This window comes from Mirounga leonina, unplaced genomic scaffold (genome assembly GCF_011800145.1).
Source record: "Mirounga leonina isolate KUSES-001 unplaced genomic scaffold, KU_Mleo_1.0 Mir_150, whole genome shotgun sequence".
Lineage (NCBI taxonomy): Eukaryota > Metazoa > Chordata > Mammalia > Carnivora > Phocidae > Mirounga > Mirounga leonina.
The window spans coordinates 24672779-24689751 of NW_023270374.1; the positions used below are offsets into that span (position 1 = coordinate 24672779).

The 16973-nt window shown below is 53.4% G+C and overlaps 1 protein-coding gene across 1 annotated transcript in view; it reads right to left on the reverse strand.

Moving 5' to 3' along the window:
* Positions 1–528: 528 nt before the first annotated feature.
* RSPO4 (R-spondin 4) overlaps positions 529–16973 on the reverse strand; it is a 30638-nt gene continuing 14193 nt past the window's right edge. The window contains exons 2-5 of the mRNA XM_035005621.1: positions 3723–3911; positions 2876–3016; positions 1300–1485; positions 529–629 (exon numbers count right to left, since the gene is read on the reverse strand). Of these exons, the coding sequence (XP_034861512.1) occupies positions 529–629; positions 1300–1485; positions 2876–3016; positions 3723–3911 (617 nt within the window). The remainder of the gene's footprint in view (positions 630–1299; positions 1486–2875; positions 3017–3722; positions 3912–16973) is intronic.

A 16973-nucleotide genomic window follows, 5' to 3' on the forward strand; every position in this document is an offset into this window, starting at 1 on the left:
GCAGGGTGGTCAGGACTCTCGCAGCCTGCCTGGATCGTGGCCTGGGCCCCGCCCGTGGAAACCCCTTCTCTGCGAACGTGGGGTCAAGACAGGGTCAGGGAAAGCCCTAGAGAAAGATGTTTGCTTTCTTTAAGAAGTAGAGAGAGCAGCAGGGGAGCGAGACACAGAGGGTTGGTCTCTCAAAGTGTGCGTGTTAGTGCATGCGTGTGCGTGCGTGTGCGTGTGTGTGAGAGAGAGACGGAGAGAGCAGGACACAGGGAAGAACAGGAAGGAAAACAGGAGAAAAGGAAAAGAAAGGCGGACAGATCAAAGGTTTAAAGAGAAAGAAGGGAAAGGACGGGAGGGAGGAGAGACGGAAGGAAGAGCAGGAATAAAGGAGAGAGCAGGAAAGGCAGAAGGACACAGGGAGGAAGCGGAGGGTGGGGAGACGGAAGGATACAGTCCCAGCGGCAGCAGGAGGGGCTGGCGTGGGGCAGGGGCTGCAGGGGGCGGAGGGGGGGGGAGCTGCAGGTTTGGGGGGGGGGCTCCTCAGGCTGGTGGGCGGGGCCTCACGTCCAGCGTGCGGTCCAGCCTCCTGTCCTTACGCGGACGCCGGTCTCTGCGGCCCTTCTTCTGGCTGGGGTTCCTCTCTGCACCGAGAGCACAGGGCATTGTTCAGCGCGGCCCGGGGAAGCCCCTCCATCCACGTGCTTTTGAACACTCGCCCGTCACTGAACACCCCCAGGCTGCCGGCGTGGGGCCCGTCACACGGCTTACTTGGGCTTTCCTAAGAGTTGGTCCCCCCTTGGGAAGTCGCGTCTTTGCGCCCCGACCAAACGACCGTAGCCCTCACTTTTGCCCTGACTCCGCTAAGTGTTTGCAACGTGTGTTGAGCCCAAGCACGGCCACGTGGGGAAGTTTCTTTTATTTCTCTTTTATATGACAGGGCACTCTACCGATTTTTTTTTTTTAATGACCTGTGCAAGGGGATAACGTTATCCATGAACTTTGGAGTCGTAAAGAGGGCGCTCCGAAATCCTTGTTATTACAAGGGAGGCGGTCATTCTGAAAGGGCAGAGAAGTCCTGATGAAGGCAGGCACATATCCGTCCCGTAGCTGGGACTGACCCCAGCCAGGGAAGCCTGCCTTTGAAAGGATACCAGGGAGGGCAGGACTTAACCCACGGGGAGGTATGGTTAATCTTGGACTTTTGGGCCGCCTTATGGGTGCTGTTTAGGTAGGCGATGTCCCCAGCCCCCCAGCATCCCCCGGGGGGGGGGGTCCTGCCTGCTGCAGCCCCGAATGTCGCCTGGGGCTCACCTGCTGGGCAGGGCCTCTGGATGGGACATTTCCTTGACTCGGACAGCACCTGGCAGATTGCCGCCTCCTCCCACCCGGCCCTGCCAGCCTCCCGCACCCGGGTCTCCAGGCCCCAGGCCGAGCCGCACGTCTTGCCGTTGTGCACGCAGGGGCTCCAGCTGCCCCAGGGGCCCAGCTCACATTCTTCTGTTGGGTGGAGAGAGACAGACAGACAGACAGACAGATCGGGTCAGCTGGCAGGGAATGTCCTTCAGATCCAAGGGCAGGGTCGGAGGGGTCCCTGTCCCCGAAGACACCAGCTCTCACGAGGAGCAGAGGGGAGACACTTAACTATCTATTTATGAGGGCCCGGGATGGGCGCCGTACTAGAGCATGCCCGGGCCAGAAGCAGGAGTGACCGTTGGCTTTAGAGGGGAAGGCTTCCCTGAGGAGGTGACAGAGGAGCTAAAGGGAGAGGAGGAGATCCAGTGGAGCCGGAAGGAAGCAGGATGCAGGCAGGCAAACGTGTCCGAGGGAGGGCAGCTAGAGTGGGGGCAGGGGGGAGGCTGGGAGGAGGAGGAGGGGCAGGCCAAGAGGCCAGAAGGTCGGCTGGGAGGCCCTCAGGGCCAGGACATCGATTTGACCTTGATTATGTGCCTCTGATGGGCTGAGGAAGGCGGAAGCCATGCAGGGCTATTGTGAGGAAAAATGAGGTCATGGGACAAGAAAGTTCTCAGTAGGGAACAATTTTAAAATATACAAAAATGTATATAGTCTTTCACATTTGATTCTTTCACGAGTCCCCGAGAGGTAGACAAAGAACAGGGCAGCTATTAATACCCTCATTTTGCAGATTAGGCCACTGAGGCCTAGAGCAGGTAGGGGGCCTGCTAAGAGAACAGAGAATGGGCTCCACGTCAGAACGTGGCAAGTGTTTAAGACCCAGTCCGGCCCAGAAACCAGGTCTGCAGACCTGAGAACAGTGGTCCTTCTGCTAGATGTGTTCGTTTGATGAGCAGGGACTGAGCACCTGTCGTATGCTTCGTGCTGTGTTACACGCTGATTGGCAGAGGGCACAGGACAGACCTGGCTCTGACTCCCAGAGTTCACCACCCAGAAATGTCAGGCTGGAAGGGCAGGGTGCTTGTGCCGTAATGGGGGAAACACAGGCAGCTGCTGGAGCCCAGAAGAGGCATGGGTCCCAGGGGTGTGAGGGACCTGGAAGGCTTCCTGGAGGAGGAGACTCTTGACCTGAAGCTTGAAGTAGGGGTGGGGAGATTAGCCAGGCTCAGGGAGGGGCAGAAGGGAACCTGAAAAGGATTTGAACACAGGTCTGTCTTATTCTAGAATCAGTACTTTTCTTGTGACCTCTGGGGCCTCCCTTGGTAATAGCAACGAAGCTGGTGTTGGTAGTGATAGTGATCGTAATAATGGTCTCATGATGGCGTTGTGTATTGAAGGGTCCCTGTGTGTACCTGAAGTCACCGGTTGGGCCTCCCAGCACCACATGACATTCTCCTATGGTTCTTCCAGGTCTCCAGACACCCCTCACCAGCCCCTGAAGGGAAGGAGGCAGGGCGAGGAGGCCCCCACTCACCCTGGCACTCCCGTGTGCTGTGCTGGGCCACGGTGCCCAGCGGGCAGGTGGGCAGACACTTCCCCTTGTACAGGAAAAACCGCCTCTTGCACTGGATGCAGAAGTCCTGGCTGAAGCAGCTCTCGCACGTGGCCCCGCATTCTGCAAGAGAGCCAGGGCCACCGGTGGTGAGGGTGACTGCCCAGAAGGGGGCCCTCTGGGCTTGCCTGAAGTGGGAGTGCTTTGAGCAGCCCAAGTTCTGCAGCACTGGGGGCAGGATTCAGTCTCCTTTGAAGCCCAGACCTGTGCGGGAACTGCATTCAAGAACTCCCTTCCTCATCTGCACTAAGGCTCATGGGGGCAGGTGACACGTCCAAGGTAATGTGGTTATTTGGATGTAAAGGTCAAGATTCCCTTTCTCATTTGAGCCAAGGCTCAGAGAGGGCAAGTGACTTGTCTGAAGTCACATAGCAAATCTGGGCTGTGCATGAGGACTTCCTGCTGCATTTCCATCAAAGCTCAAACGTGGTCATGATTTGTCCCTGATCACAATGAAAATTAGAGTTAGGAGTTAGTAGGACTCCTTTTTCCATTTGAGTTAGGCCCAGAGGGTGAGCAACATGCCTGAGGCCACACAGCAAACTAGGGTAGATAAAGGTGAAGTTTTCCCGCTCTATTAGCGCTGAGACCAGCCAGGGCACTGACTTGCTTAGGGCTTCTGAGCCAGCCTGAAACCAAACAAGTATCTCAGGGTCTGGACTCAGGCACACACCACTTGCCCTGTGGCTGTGTTGGGGTGAGAGGTGGGGTGTGGGCCAGAGGTCTCAGGAGCCCAGTGCTAGCGCAGGATCAGGGAGGAGCCACGTACTTTTGCACCTGTTGACCTCCTGGCCGCGGACGCCGAAGTAGCCGGAGGGACAGTCGTGCACGCACTTGCCGTACTGGCGGATACCTTCCCGGTGGATGAACAGGAAGAGTCTCTGCTGGCAGGTGGAGCAGCCGTTTTCCTCCGAGCAGATGACACAGCCTGTGCAGTTGCCCCCCAGACCAGTGCCCACTGCCAGCCAGACCAGGGTGGAAGGTGGGGGAAAGGGGGAGAGAAATAGTCAAACCATATATGTGAGCAGATCGGACTGTCTCATGGGGCAGAGTAACTGAACACATGGCCACCCAGACAAACCACTACATTTCCCAGACAACTAGATACGGTCATGAAACCCCAGTCTGGCCAAGGGATATAAGCTAAAGCAATGTGTGCAACTTCTAAGAAGCTGCCTTAAAGGGCAGGGGCGCGCCCTTTGTCATCCCCTTCATCCTTCCTGTTGGGTGGAATGTGAACACGATGGCTGGAACACAGGCAGCTACTTTGGATCATGAAGTGGGAAACGTGTTGAGAATGATAGAGAAATAAGAAAAAAGAGCCCAGGTCCCCGAGGAAGGTAGAACTGCTATAGCAGCCCTGGGCTGCCCGTGTAGACTTACAGGATGGAGAAATCACTCTGTTTCGTTTAAACCACTGTTATTTGGAGTTTTCTATAACTCACAGGCAAACTTAGCCTTCATGGAAATAGTGTGTCTTTTTCAGGGTGTGGGGGGTGTGCATGCATGTGGGGGTGGGGGAGACCCTTGTCCCCCTGCTGTGTTTCTGAACAAGACTCCCTTCCTCCCTGTCACCCTCATCAAGCGCTCCCAGCATCATCAAGGGTAGTGAGTTGAGGGAAGGAAACTTTTGTTGCCTCGGAGTCGGCCACCAGGAACCAAAGCTGGGAAGAAGGAGGCAGAGAATACTCTAGAAAGAGAGCCTCTCCAAGGCTCATAGGGGGTTGCTGCTATCCTGACCATCACCTGATTAAGCCCACCACTTAGAGAGAGGGGCTCATGGGAATTCGGAGTTGTCTGCCTGGGGCGGGGGTGGGTGCCTGTGGCTTTCCCTCTGTTCCCAACTCCCAAAACCAACGGAGAAGAGAGGCAGGGTGCCCCTCACAGAGACGGGGTGCCTGCAACAAGGGGTGGCCAGCTTCTCATGCCCCAGGTTGGGCATTCACTTCTGTGGCAGCCCTGCAGATCTGCCCCTTCCTGTGGCTCTCTGAGCAGAGAAAAAAGGGCAGGGGAGAGACGGGCAGAACTGGGAGGAGGGGCAGAGCTGGGAGGAGAGGCAGCAGCCGAAGAACCCGTGCATCCTTCATGGCAAGCACGAGGGGCTTCTCAGCGGCAAGGGCCCGTTAGAAGTAGCTGGGCTTCGATGCTAAGGCCGCGGCCTCACCCAAGCGGCCTGGTTGCTGGCAAGTGTCCCAGCCAGAGGCAGCAGGGAAAACCACTGGAGGTAGGAGCTGGGGAGAGTCAGAAAGTGACCGGGGGTCGGGAAGGACCAAGCAGCTTCTTAGGGGCAACTGGGGACACGTGAAATGGTTCCACGTTTATACCCAATCAAGGTCAGACTGTTTAATAAGCCAGTTACATACCTTGGCTCCCCTGAGCCCACGGCCACCCAGCATGGGACATTCTCAACTCTCCAGGTCTGTTCCCCAACTTTCTATTGGTGCCTCATCTGCCTTTTAGAGGAATTGCCCGTTGTGTGAGGACATGGAGAAGGTCAAATCCTGGTGCCCCTCCCTCCAGAACAGAAACCAAGGAAGTTCAGCACTTCTTCAAGTTGGCAGTGATGGGCATTGACCAATCAGATACTCATTCCTGTGACCCCGAGTCCTGGGAGTTGGACAAAATGAGTGAGGGGCTATGTGGGGATGAGGGTCACGGTGAGGTCTGTGCAGACAAGTCTGGGGCCTTTTCTGCCTCCCCTCCCTCCCGCTCTGGGATGGGTCCTGCCATTTCTTCAAGCCTGATCTCCAGCTGCCTGGATCCCGTGAGCCCCCCCACATCCGGCTGATAACTCCCATTACTGTCGCTTACACCCGAGAACCCTGACTGATCCAGCGGCCTCGCTAATGCCCCTGGGAAGAGAAACGGCCACAGAAGAGCAGAGGAAAGGCTTGTGTGTTTCCAAAGCTGTAGCCCCGCAGGGACCTGAGGGCAGAGAGAGAGCGTGATGTCGTAAGAGGGATCCCCAGGGCCAGAGAGAGAACATCAGCTGAGAAGCGAACAGAGCCCAGATCTCCCACCCAACGGGAAAAAACTGGTTAAATTCTAATAATACAGAGGCCCTGGCAAGGAGGAGAGGAAACTCCCTTCTGATAGGAGTGTAAATAAACCCTGGGGAAAAATCCGGCAACATCTAGTAAATCTGAGGATGGGTCTTTTTCTGAACATAGCAATTTGGCTTGTGGTCAAAACCCTAGAGCAGTGCTTCTCAAACTCTTGTACCAGCCTCTCCTACAGGTCTTGTTACAACACACAGCGCTGGGTTCCACCCCGAGTGTCCGAGTGTCCAGCAGAGTAGATCTGAGCTGGGACCTGAGACTCTGCATTTCTAACAGGTTCCAGGTGATGCTGCTGATCCGTGACCATGCTCTCAGAACCACCGGCACAGAGAAACTCTTGTGTCTGTGCCCAGAGGAACATGAGCAAAGACGTTCGCTGCAGCATCATTTAATAGCAAACAAGTATAAAAACCTGTCTATCAAAAGAAGAGATAAGCTCACTGGGGTGCAGTCCCGTACCCCAGCCATAGCCACATATACGACCCACTATACGTGACCGAGGCGGAGGTGCGGCTGACCTCGTGGATACATCTCAAAGACAAGGCTGACAGCGAAAACGCAAATGGTACAATGAATCATAGAGGAAGAAGCCATTGGTATAGAGTTCAAAACCCTGCAAAACGATACTCTGGGACATGTATGATACTTAAATTTGTATTAAGAGCAAAAGACATAAGGGACTGATAAACACCGAATTCAGAATGTGGTTCCTCCGAGGCAAGAAGTAGGCAAAAAGGGATTCAGGAAGAAGTCCTCTTGAAACTGTAATATTTCATTTCTTAAAATCTGAAGCAAATATTAAGATGGCAAGATTTGCAACAGGTGGCTGGCAGATACGCAAATGTTCATTGTATTTTTTATTCTTGACTGTAGGTTTGAAATACTTTACAATAAAAATATATTTACAAAAATGTCTAGCCTCTATTGTGTGTGTGGCTTGGGGGAGGGATAAGGAAGGGGAGGGGACTATCTTCTACTTCTACCCCTCCCAGCTTCCTGCCCCGAGCCCCGGCCCATCCTCAAGCTGGGGTTTTGGGCAGGAGAAGGTGAGAGAAGTTCTGAGAGCAGTGGAGACCTGCAGCCGTGAGCACTATGTTAGTTATGCCCCCAGGTCCGTTCTCTCCTCAGTAAGGGAACCCTTAGGTTTAGCGGAAGGCTGCCTTCCAAGGACAAAGACTACACTTCCCAGGCCCCTTTGCAGAGGTATAGGGTGCGGTGCCTAAGTTCTGACCAGTCGGCTTCAAGTGGGAGTGTCCTGTGCCACACTCAGGGAATGACCTTTAAAGAAGGGCGGCTCTATTCTCCTCCCCTTCTTCCTCTGCCTGCAGGACTGGGGACTTGGAAGACGGAGCCAGGGCCGATGCAGGGGGCAGAGGGACCTGGCAGAGAGGACAGCCATGCTAACCCAGGGCTGTCTACTTCAGATTCTTGTATAGGAGAAGGAGGAAAGTGTCGCCCCTCTTGTTTAGGCCATTGGGCCTTTCTGACAGGTACTGAGGACAGCACGAGAATGACTGATGCTGTGGGGTCTTCAGCCTCGCAGGTGGGCACAGAGTGATGTCAATGGAGACCAGGGTACCTCTCCTCAGCGCCTTGGTGCTATGTAATCCTGCTGGACCTGATACGCAGCCCCACAACAAAGGGCAAAGGGACCCTCAGTTGGCTTGAGGTGATCTCTGCCACCTGGCAGAATAGGAGTTCAAAGTAGAAATTACGTTCAGTTACAGAAAAACAAAATAGTATTTCCTGCAAACTGAGCGTGTCGACAGAGACTCACACCCGACACGGCTGTCCTTGCCCACCTTGCAGCTGAGGAGGCAGGCTCGAGGAGGTGAGATGCGCTTCCAGGATCCTGCAGCATCAGTGGAGGCGGGCCCCCCGTCAGCCAGCCCCCACTGCCCTCATGGAGCATTTGTTCAGGGTTCCTCTGTGTCAGGCAGAGCCCGGGGCGGCGGGGATGAGCCGTGCTTGGCCCCTGCCATCATGGGACCTCACAGCTGGTGGGAGGGCTGAAGCCCACAGGAGTGGCTGAATGGTAACCCAGATGGGACAAAGCAAACTCTTTCTAACCGGTCTCTGGGAAGAGCTTCGGAATCATTCAGCCTGACCCCTGCAGTTGCACTGGGCATCCTGAGGCCAGAAGGGTGGAGCCTTCCCCACGGTCAGGGGGCCAAACGGCAATTAGAGCTACAGCATTATTTGTACAGTGGTATTTCGACATGCTGAAGACAAAAGGGGAGGGGAGGACTCTCCCCTGATAAGGACCCTCCCCTGACCCTCGGATGGTGTCCGTGTGTGTCCGTGTGTGTGTGTGTGTGTACACATGGGTGTGCATGCAGGGGATGGATCGCAAGTGGCTTCTTTCAAATCCAAGTTTTTGAAGAGTTAGTTCTGCCTCCTGCTGCGTCCTTGGTCCTGGTGGTGGGCTAGGGTGCCCTCTAGTGCCTCTATGTTGTAATGGCCCTCCTGACAATTCTGATGGCCTCGCTCTGGCTTTTCATTACATCTCTGTAACTTGTTGGCCAGAGCAATGCTATTTCTCTCCTCCCCAAGGTCATGGGTGTAGAGACTTGAATGATAATTCTATGAATAATAAGTGATGACAACTAGAGTTTGTACAATGCTGCTTTAGAAAGATCCAAATGTGATAGTTCTTAAACTTGACTGTGCGTTAAGAATCCCCAGGGAGGCTTGTAAAGTGTCTGGTTCAGGCCCAGGAATGTGCATTATAATAAGTCCAAGATAAATGTAATAGGCATTTTGGATGTGTCTTCCCTGCTCAACATCTCCTTTCCCTGACAACCAGACCTGGCAACCGTGCTTGAATTGCATGACCCTGTCTCCTGGCCAATGGTGGACAGACTGAACTAGGGACTGATGGCTCTTCCTGGCTGGGCCAATTAGACCATCTTTCTTGAGAATTTTGACTTTGGGCCAACAGACAATGGTCTGGGTTGGCCTCTTGATCTAAGGACATTTGCAGGAGGGCAGGGTAGTGCCCATGTGTGAGAAGCTTTGGTGGTCACTAGCATCTGTGGCCCCTCTCTTTGCTAACAGAGACCCCATCTGTCTGCACTCTCTGACTTTGAGGTTCATGTGGAGTCTCTCCAGCCAGATGCACTTCACCCCAGGTCCCCTTGACCGTAGTGGCTGGTGCAAATATAGACACATGTCTCAGCAAGAGCAAGTCTTAAGATTTGGGGGGGGGGGGCGGGTTAACAGGTGTGTGTGTGTGCATGCACATGCATGCACGTACATGTCTTTTCTTTTCCACTCTACTTGGATTTGGGAGGATGTAGACAGAGCTGGTGGGCACCACATGACGGGAGGGTGCCTGAGAATGGAGGCCACAAAGCAGCAGCGGGGCCAAGAGATTATGTGTGCACCTGGATGCACCCCGGGGGGCCCATAAATTCTCTTCTTTCCTCAAGCCACTTTGAGTTAGGTTTCCTGTCACTTGCCACCAGAGACTCCTGACTAATATACAGGAGCACAGAGAGAAAGAAACACATCATATGCAGAGGGAGTAAAGCAACCAGAAACCTCATGGGCCCCCAAAGACAGAGTTTCTGACCATCCTCTAAGCCCAGGCTCCAGTTCCCTCAAGGCCAAGGGGCTTGGAGCCCCAGCCACCCAGCCTGCCTACCATGGCTCCCCAATGGGCCCTGGGTTTTAGGGAGCACGCTTTGAAAGCCCCTGGCTTCTTTTACACCCCAACTATCTCCTGGCCTTCATCACTGGCCTCTCCCAGCTCAGACGCACATTTATAAATGAAAGCATTTGAGCTCTACTTACAACCCCCTGGGTTTTTAGGGGGCATGAGAGGGGATGGCACTCCACGTGATTTCCTTTATCAATTGTCTCCCATGATCACCACCATCCTTCCCCACTCAAGATACCAGGCCCCAAATACATGGCCCTGTTTTACTCCAGTATTTGGATGGGTTTGGAATGACATCTGAGTCACTCCGTCTTTCCCCAGGAAATGACAGTGGAACGGATCACATCAGGCTTGGCAGTGTCCAAAGGGACGCAGGCTTATAACAACTCTGAATGCATGCTCTAGTCCGGGGTTGAGTGATCCATTCATTCATCCATCCATGCATCCAACCAATATTACTCTGGGTCAGGTCCAGTGCGAGGGGCTCTATGGTCATGAGCTTTGGGGGGCAGCTGTGTGATCATGGTCAAAGTGCTTTAGCTCTCTGGGCTCAGTTACTCTAGTGTAAAAGGGAGGGATAAGGCTTATCTATAAGGGATAAGGGTTGTTGTAATTAAAGGAGACGGTTCCTGCAAATCTCTTGGCTTTGAGCCCAGCACAAAGCAGGCCCCTGATTCTCTGTGGCTACTGTTGTCATATTGAAGCGATGAGCTGTTCTGTGCCCTCAAAAATCTAAGGACGTGTGTTATGGGTACTGGTGCCCAGGTTCCAATCCTGGCTCCACCACTCATGGAGTGACCTTGGACAAGTATCCTCATCTCCGTGCGCCTCAGTTTCCCCATCTGAAAATCTGTGGCAGCAATTCCTACCCTCATGGGCTTTGGTATGAGGTGTGTGCAAACAAACTAGCAAGTGCCTGGCACATAGTAAGTAGGTGCTTCTTTATAAATGTAAGTTCAAGGGTGCCTGGGTGGCTCAGTTGGTTAAGCGACTGCCTTCGGCTCAGGTCATGATCCTGAAGTCCCTGGATCGAGTCCCGCATCGGGCTCCCTGCTCGGTGGGGAGTCTGCTTCTCCCTCTGACCCTCCTCCCTCTCATGTGCTCTCTCTCATTCTCTCTCAAATAAATAAATAAAATCTTTAAAAAAAATAATAAAATAAAATAAATGTAAGTTCAAGTTCCTTTCCTGTTCCCTCACTGTTACGGCCCATGGTGGGGTGTCAGTCCACACTTGGACCCTCTTCCCTTTCACAGGTGAGCAAACAGAGACCAGAGGTACTGGTGGACAACAGGGCCCAGGGAGATGGTCTTCAGGCAGGCATGAGGAGGCAGCTTTGGTCTTGGGTGAAAGGCAGGTTTATCCTTTCTGTTGGGATCAGGGAATGATCTGTGTCTTCCTACAAGGGTTCCCAACCTTAGGGTGACCCATATCTTGAGAACAACCCCAGGCACCTCATTGCAACAGGAGCCAATGGCTCAACGTTTGCAAGGGATTTCCATATTTTTTCCATTTGGGAATTTCGAGTGGATTCAGGGTCATCTCTGTGATATCATGCCTCCCACCCACCTTCAGCCTGCAGAGCTTTCCTGGAGGGGGTCAAAAGGCATAGGGTGACATCTAAGACCCTGAAGATCACATGTTCTCCCACAGGTTCATGTCCTCAGCAGCCCACAGCAAGTCTGTCACTGAAAAATCCTTAACACCCAAGTCGAGAAATCCAGCCCCACACTTAAACAAACAAACAAACAAAAAACAAGATACAAACAAAAAACCCTAATTTGGATAGATTGCTAACATTTACAAAAAAGCAGATTTCACATAAAAAGCTGGAATTTGGACCTCTCTGGAAAAAATCAGAGTATCTACTAACACTGGGCCTGCATTTCCATAAGGCAATAATTGATTGAAGTTACATAGATGGGGCACAGTCAGGCCAGGCTCCCCCACCATTCCCTTTAATGATCCCTGACACTGAGGGCAAAGGTCAGCTGCCCTGAATTATCATCCTTGAGCCTCCTTTTATCTCACACCCACTTCACTCACTGGTGCTAGGAGGCAATGTAGAGCAGGGGTTCTCAAATGTGGGGGGCATGCGTCGGATTCACCTTGGACTTGTTAAAACACAGCTAGCTGGGTCTCCCCCACGAGCTGGTGATTCGGTGGATTTGGGCCGGACTTGAGAACGTGCATTGCTAACAGTTTCCCAGGTGCTGCTGGTCCTGGGACCACACTTGAAGACTGGAGTAGGGTTAAGAGCCGGACTGTGTGGGTTAAAATCCCAGTTCTGCCCCTTGTCCTTGCCCATGGGACCTTGAACTCATGCCTTAACCTCTCTGGGCTTCAGTTTTCCCACCTGTTAAACAAGCATCATACTGGCTGACCTTCCAGTGGATGTTGTGAGGACCTGAGCAGGCCTGACACCGATGAGGGGCTCAGGATCATTCTTATCGCCACCTGCCATGCGTCTGTGGGAGTCTGTGGTTTGGGACTTGCTTGGGCAATCAGTGCAGAACTTTTTATTTTGATGTCGACATTTTTGGGGGGTGGAGTTTCTTCCTGATTGGGGTGTGCCCAGGGAAGTGTGCCTTGCATGAGAACATCGTGTGTCATGGTTGACTGAGGATTTAACACAGCTGTCCTGAAGGCCTCCCTGGGGGGTGCGAAGGATGGGGATGGAGAGAGACTACTGCCCCTTGCCCCAAGGCCATGCAACCTGAGGAGGGCCAGTCCCTGCCCTGAGTCCTGCTCTGTCCCTGGGGAGGATCCAGAACCATCGTGGGGGTGTGGGGGGACATGCAGAGAGTGTTGGGCAGTGCATCCTCTGATCCTTGCCTGGCAGTGGGGGACAAATGTCACCAATGACCAAAGGAAAAAAACAACATCTGGGCTCTCGCCTGTCCGCTCAGGCCACCACATGTGGGAGGCAGTCGCTGCCCCTAGAAGCTGGCTCAGAGGAGCCCCGTGGCACATCCCTGCCTGGGGGGCAGATTGCACCATCCCCAGCAAGGGATGGGCCCTGGAGATGACTCCCAGCTTGTAGTCTCCCACGGGGTGCAGGGCTAAAGGGCTCCAGCCCTCCACCCAGCCTCTTCTCAGTACCCAGGGGGGAACCTAGAGGGTCTTACGTTCAGCAGAATGTTGAGGTGGTCTTGGTTTTGGAGCCTGAAAAACCACCACTTCCTGGCCGGGTGAGCTTAGATGAACGGGCTTCACTACTCTGAACCTCAGTCTCCTCTTCTGCAAAATGGGGACAATAGCAGCAACCAGCTCCCAGGCACTTGTCTGAATGACACGAGCTCATCCATGCAAAGTGCTTAGCACAACTCATGGCAGACGAATGGGCACTATTTTATTATTTGATTTCTGTGAGATGCATGGGAGGCACCCCAAAGTGCTCCCTCGAGGGCCGGGGTGCAGTTTGGAGTGTTCCTCAAGTTTCCATAACTTTGCACTTTGTCCTCAGAGAGCTGCTGCTGGGGTGGGAGGGCCAGGCTCATATATTGCAAAGGAAGTTGATGATGTCCCTTTTCTGCCGCTGGAGGGTGAGCCCCAGGAGGGCAGGGAAAAACCACAGCACCCCACACAGACGAGTCAGCACCTTGCTTTTGCTCATCCAAATTATCCTGGCAAATATTGCGCTCACGGCCTCATTCTTTTCCAGAGCCGCTCACCATCCCATGTGGGGATGCTGCAAAATTCATTTAAGTACTATCGTCATACCCACTTCAGCGACAAGGAGACTGAGGTTCAGGGCAGTGCTGCTGATTGCCCAAGGGCACATAGTAGGAGGTGGAGTGGACAGTCAGACCCGGGCAGGGTGACTGCAGAAACTGAAAGCTTCACCTCGAGGCCACACCGCGTCCCAGGCGCCAGCGTACCCCATGCCTTGTTCAATCCTCCACACTGAATAACACGTCCCCTTGTCCCCCGACTACAGCCTTGCTGAGTTCCCAGGGCTGTGCTAAGGCCATTTCCTCCTTCCATGCCCATTTGGCCTTGACTGAGACAGGAAGTTGGCCCAGCTGTCCAGTACTGCCCATCCGGGGACTGAGCCCGCCTCTTCTGTATGTCTCCTTCCTTCTCCCCTGTGCCATGCTCAGCCCCGGGACGTGGAGCAAGTTAGCATGTGTGCATTCACCCAGGGGAGCAAACACCTGTCCCCGCTGTTCTTCCTTCAGGTCTCTTCCAAACTCTCTCTGAGGGATTTTCTTTTTTTTTGTTTTTTTTTGTTTTTTTTTTATTTGATTTATTTATTTGAGAGAGAGAATGAGAGAGAGCACATGAGAGGGGGGAGGGTCAGAGGGAGAAGCAGACTCCCCGCCGAGCAGGGAGCCCGATGCGGGACTCGATCCTGGGACTCCAGGATCATGACCTGAGCCGAAGGCAGTTGCTTAACCAACTGAGCCACCCAGGCGCCCTCTCTGAGGGATTTTCTTGGTGCGCCCACCAGGGCTCCGGGAGGTGGGAAAGTCGGCGCTCTAAGCCGCCCCAGCCACTGCTTGGGATCCAGAAGGAATCCTTCACAGACACTGGTTTACACCGCAGGGCGAGGGAGGGCGGGATGGAGGGGGTGGGGGGAGCCAGAGTTCACACCCACATCTGTTCTTTCCCAGCCCATGGTGATCCTCAGATTTCAATCCACGCAGAATCACCTGGCGCTGCTTATTAAAAGCAGAGGCGTCACCACCTCTCAATACATGGGGTTGGTTGAAAACTTACGGTGCTGTGCCTGGTGTTGTATATGTATGAGCTCAGGCGATCTCCAAAAACCACTCTGCCGGGTCAGCCAGGGCTTCCCAACAGTAATACTGCCCACAGAGTGCCCAGGGGTCTTGGCTTCAAAGGTAGATTTTGATGTTAAAGGTCTGGGGTGGGGTCTGAGATTCTGCTTTTCTATAAAGCTCCCCCCGGGAGGCTGATGATACTGGTCCCTGACCTCATTTTAAGAAGCAAGGAGCTTGGTACTGTTATTACTCCTCGTTATACAGATGAGCCAACTGAGGCTCAAAGGCCAACCCCTGGACAGAGCGGAGCTAGACAGAGTCCCCAGAGAGCACCTTGCCCTGGGGGCCTGATGATGGATGAGAGGCTGGGGTAGTATTTGGAAGGGGCAACCCAGCTCCTCTTCCCACTCATTGGAGGGCTTTCCCAAGGAGCCCAAAGTTGGGGATAGTCCCAAGGTCAGCAAGGCAGGAAGGGAGGGGGCCGGGTTTGTGTGCTGCCGGGGCAGTGGTGGGTGTGGGCTGGCTGGTGAAACCCACCTCAAAAGGATTCTAGTGCTCAGGGTTGAAGCATGAAGTCTTTGCCCTGTGTTGCCCCTGCCTGGCCCTCCTGCTAGGTCGCGGGGTGGACACAGTTCAGAGCAGGCTGCTTTGTGCCCGGCACACCCCCACCCTCACCAAACCAAGTCTCTGCTTCCCTATCCCTTAATGAGCCACCCTGACCCCGGCAGATGCATTCTGCCCTCCGTTAACCGCTCATCAAGGGCGGTCACACTTGTGTTCCTCGTGGGAGCCCTGCGGGTGCAGCCAGAAACCGCATTTTCAAAAATCATCATTTTTTTGTAAAAAAGGATTGTTATTGGATTCCTCATCATTGAGCAAGCTACACGTGGCACAGGAGCGGAGACTGGGACCGGTGGCCTCTCTGGGACCCATCTCCCCAGAGTTCAGCTCCCTGTTATCCATGAACATAGAATCATCATGCAGTTGTCCTGAGTGTAAAACCGTCAGAAAATCAATCTGCCTCTAGCCTTGTCAGAAAACCGTCCTGCGTGTGGAAGTGTCATCATGTTGTCAAGCATGTGAAATCGTCTAAGAAACTGTCTTGCAACTGTCCTACATGTAGAACGGTCACAAAATTGTCAAGGAGATGCAGATGCCACTCTTGAAAAAAATATTGAGAAAACAGTTCCTTTTCTTTTCCGGCGACAGGCACAGGTTTGCTGTGTGAGCGGCCCTGGACAAGTTGCTGAAATACTCTGTGCCTCAGTTTCGTCTGTATTTACCTCATAGGGCTATTTTGAGGATCAAATGCATCCTGCTCCAAACCATGCAGAGCAGGTGCTCAAGAAATCTCACTGTCCCTCCCGTGAATGGTGTCCCCCTGCAGCAGGTGCGTTTCTGGCAGACTAGGTGCCTGGTACACAGTAGGTGCTCAGGGAGGACTTGTCAGCTGGGAGTGGACTCAGGTTCTGGCTCCTTCCAGTTCTGGCTCTCTGTGGTTTGCTGTGTGACCTTGGGCAGGTCTCTTTCCTCTCTGATCCTCTCTAAACCTACTTGCTTGCTGTGAAGTACCCTGAGACCTGCGTATAAAGTACCTGGTAGTGCTGGGGCTCAGCCATGGGCTAGGCGTCTTCATGGACCCGATTCTGGGTCTGGCCTCTTCCCACAGGCTCCCTCACCCTCTCGAATCTTAGCAGAAGGGAGAGAGCCCCAGCTGTGGACTCTTGTCTCAGATCTTTGGGCCCTAGGGCAAGTTCCTCCCTGTCTCTGTGCCTTAGTTTCTCCATCTGTCAAAACCCATTGTATGTAAGGGTTCAATATTCATTTATTCATCTGTCCATCAGATGCCAATGTACCAGGCCCTTTTCTAGACTCCAGGAACGAAAGGGTGAAAACAAGAAACCACAAAAAAAAAAAAACCCTCTCACTTGCTTTTATTTGATTTATTAGACAAAGTTAAAAGACAAATCACAGACTCGTTGAAACATTTTAGAAAGATGCACAATATGATTCTAGATTGGAAGGTAAATTTCCCAGGCTCTCTGTCTTTTTCAGCCCTCCTCCCAGTGCCATGCACAGTGCTGGGTAGGCTGGGTGCTCTGGAAATGTGTGTTGGATGAATGAATGAACAGGACTGATCTCGATGTTCCAAAACTAGTGACAAAGGGCGGAAACGGTCTCTGAGTCCTCCCCTCCCCTGCCACCATGTTCTAAAGAGAGCTGCCTCATGAGTATGAAATTGGGGCCTGATATCCGCTCCAGGGCTTAGTGAGGGGGCCAACTGTCTTGGGGGGGCAATTATCTCCTCCCCAGCCTGTGTAAGTGGATTTCTGAATAGGATCCCCAAAAATTGTCCTGCAGGGGCTGGGGCAGGGCTAGACACTTCCCCATCTCCCTAAACCCGAAGACAATGGAAATAGCATTTCATCCCCTGATGGATACACATTTGCTGACTCTCCCCATGTCTACTAGGGAGGAGGCGGAACACGTGAGAGCTGCTGAAGGGGCCAGAGCAGGCCTGGGGAAACCCGCACTGACACCATTTGGCCAATTCTCTGCCAAAGGGACTGAAGAA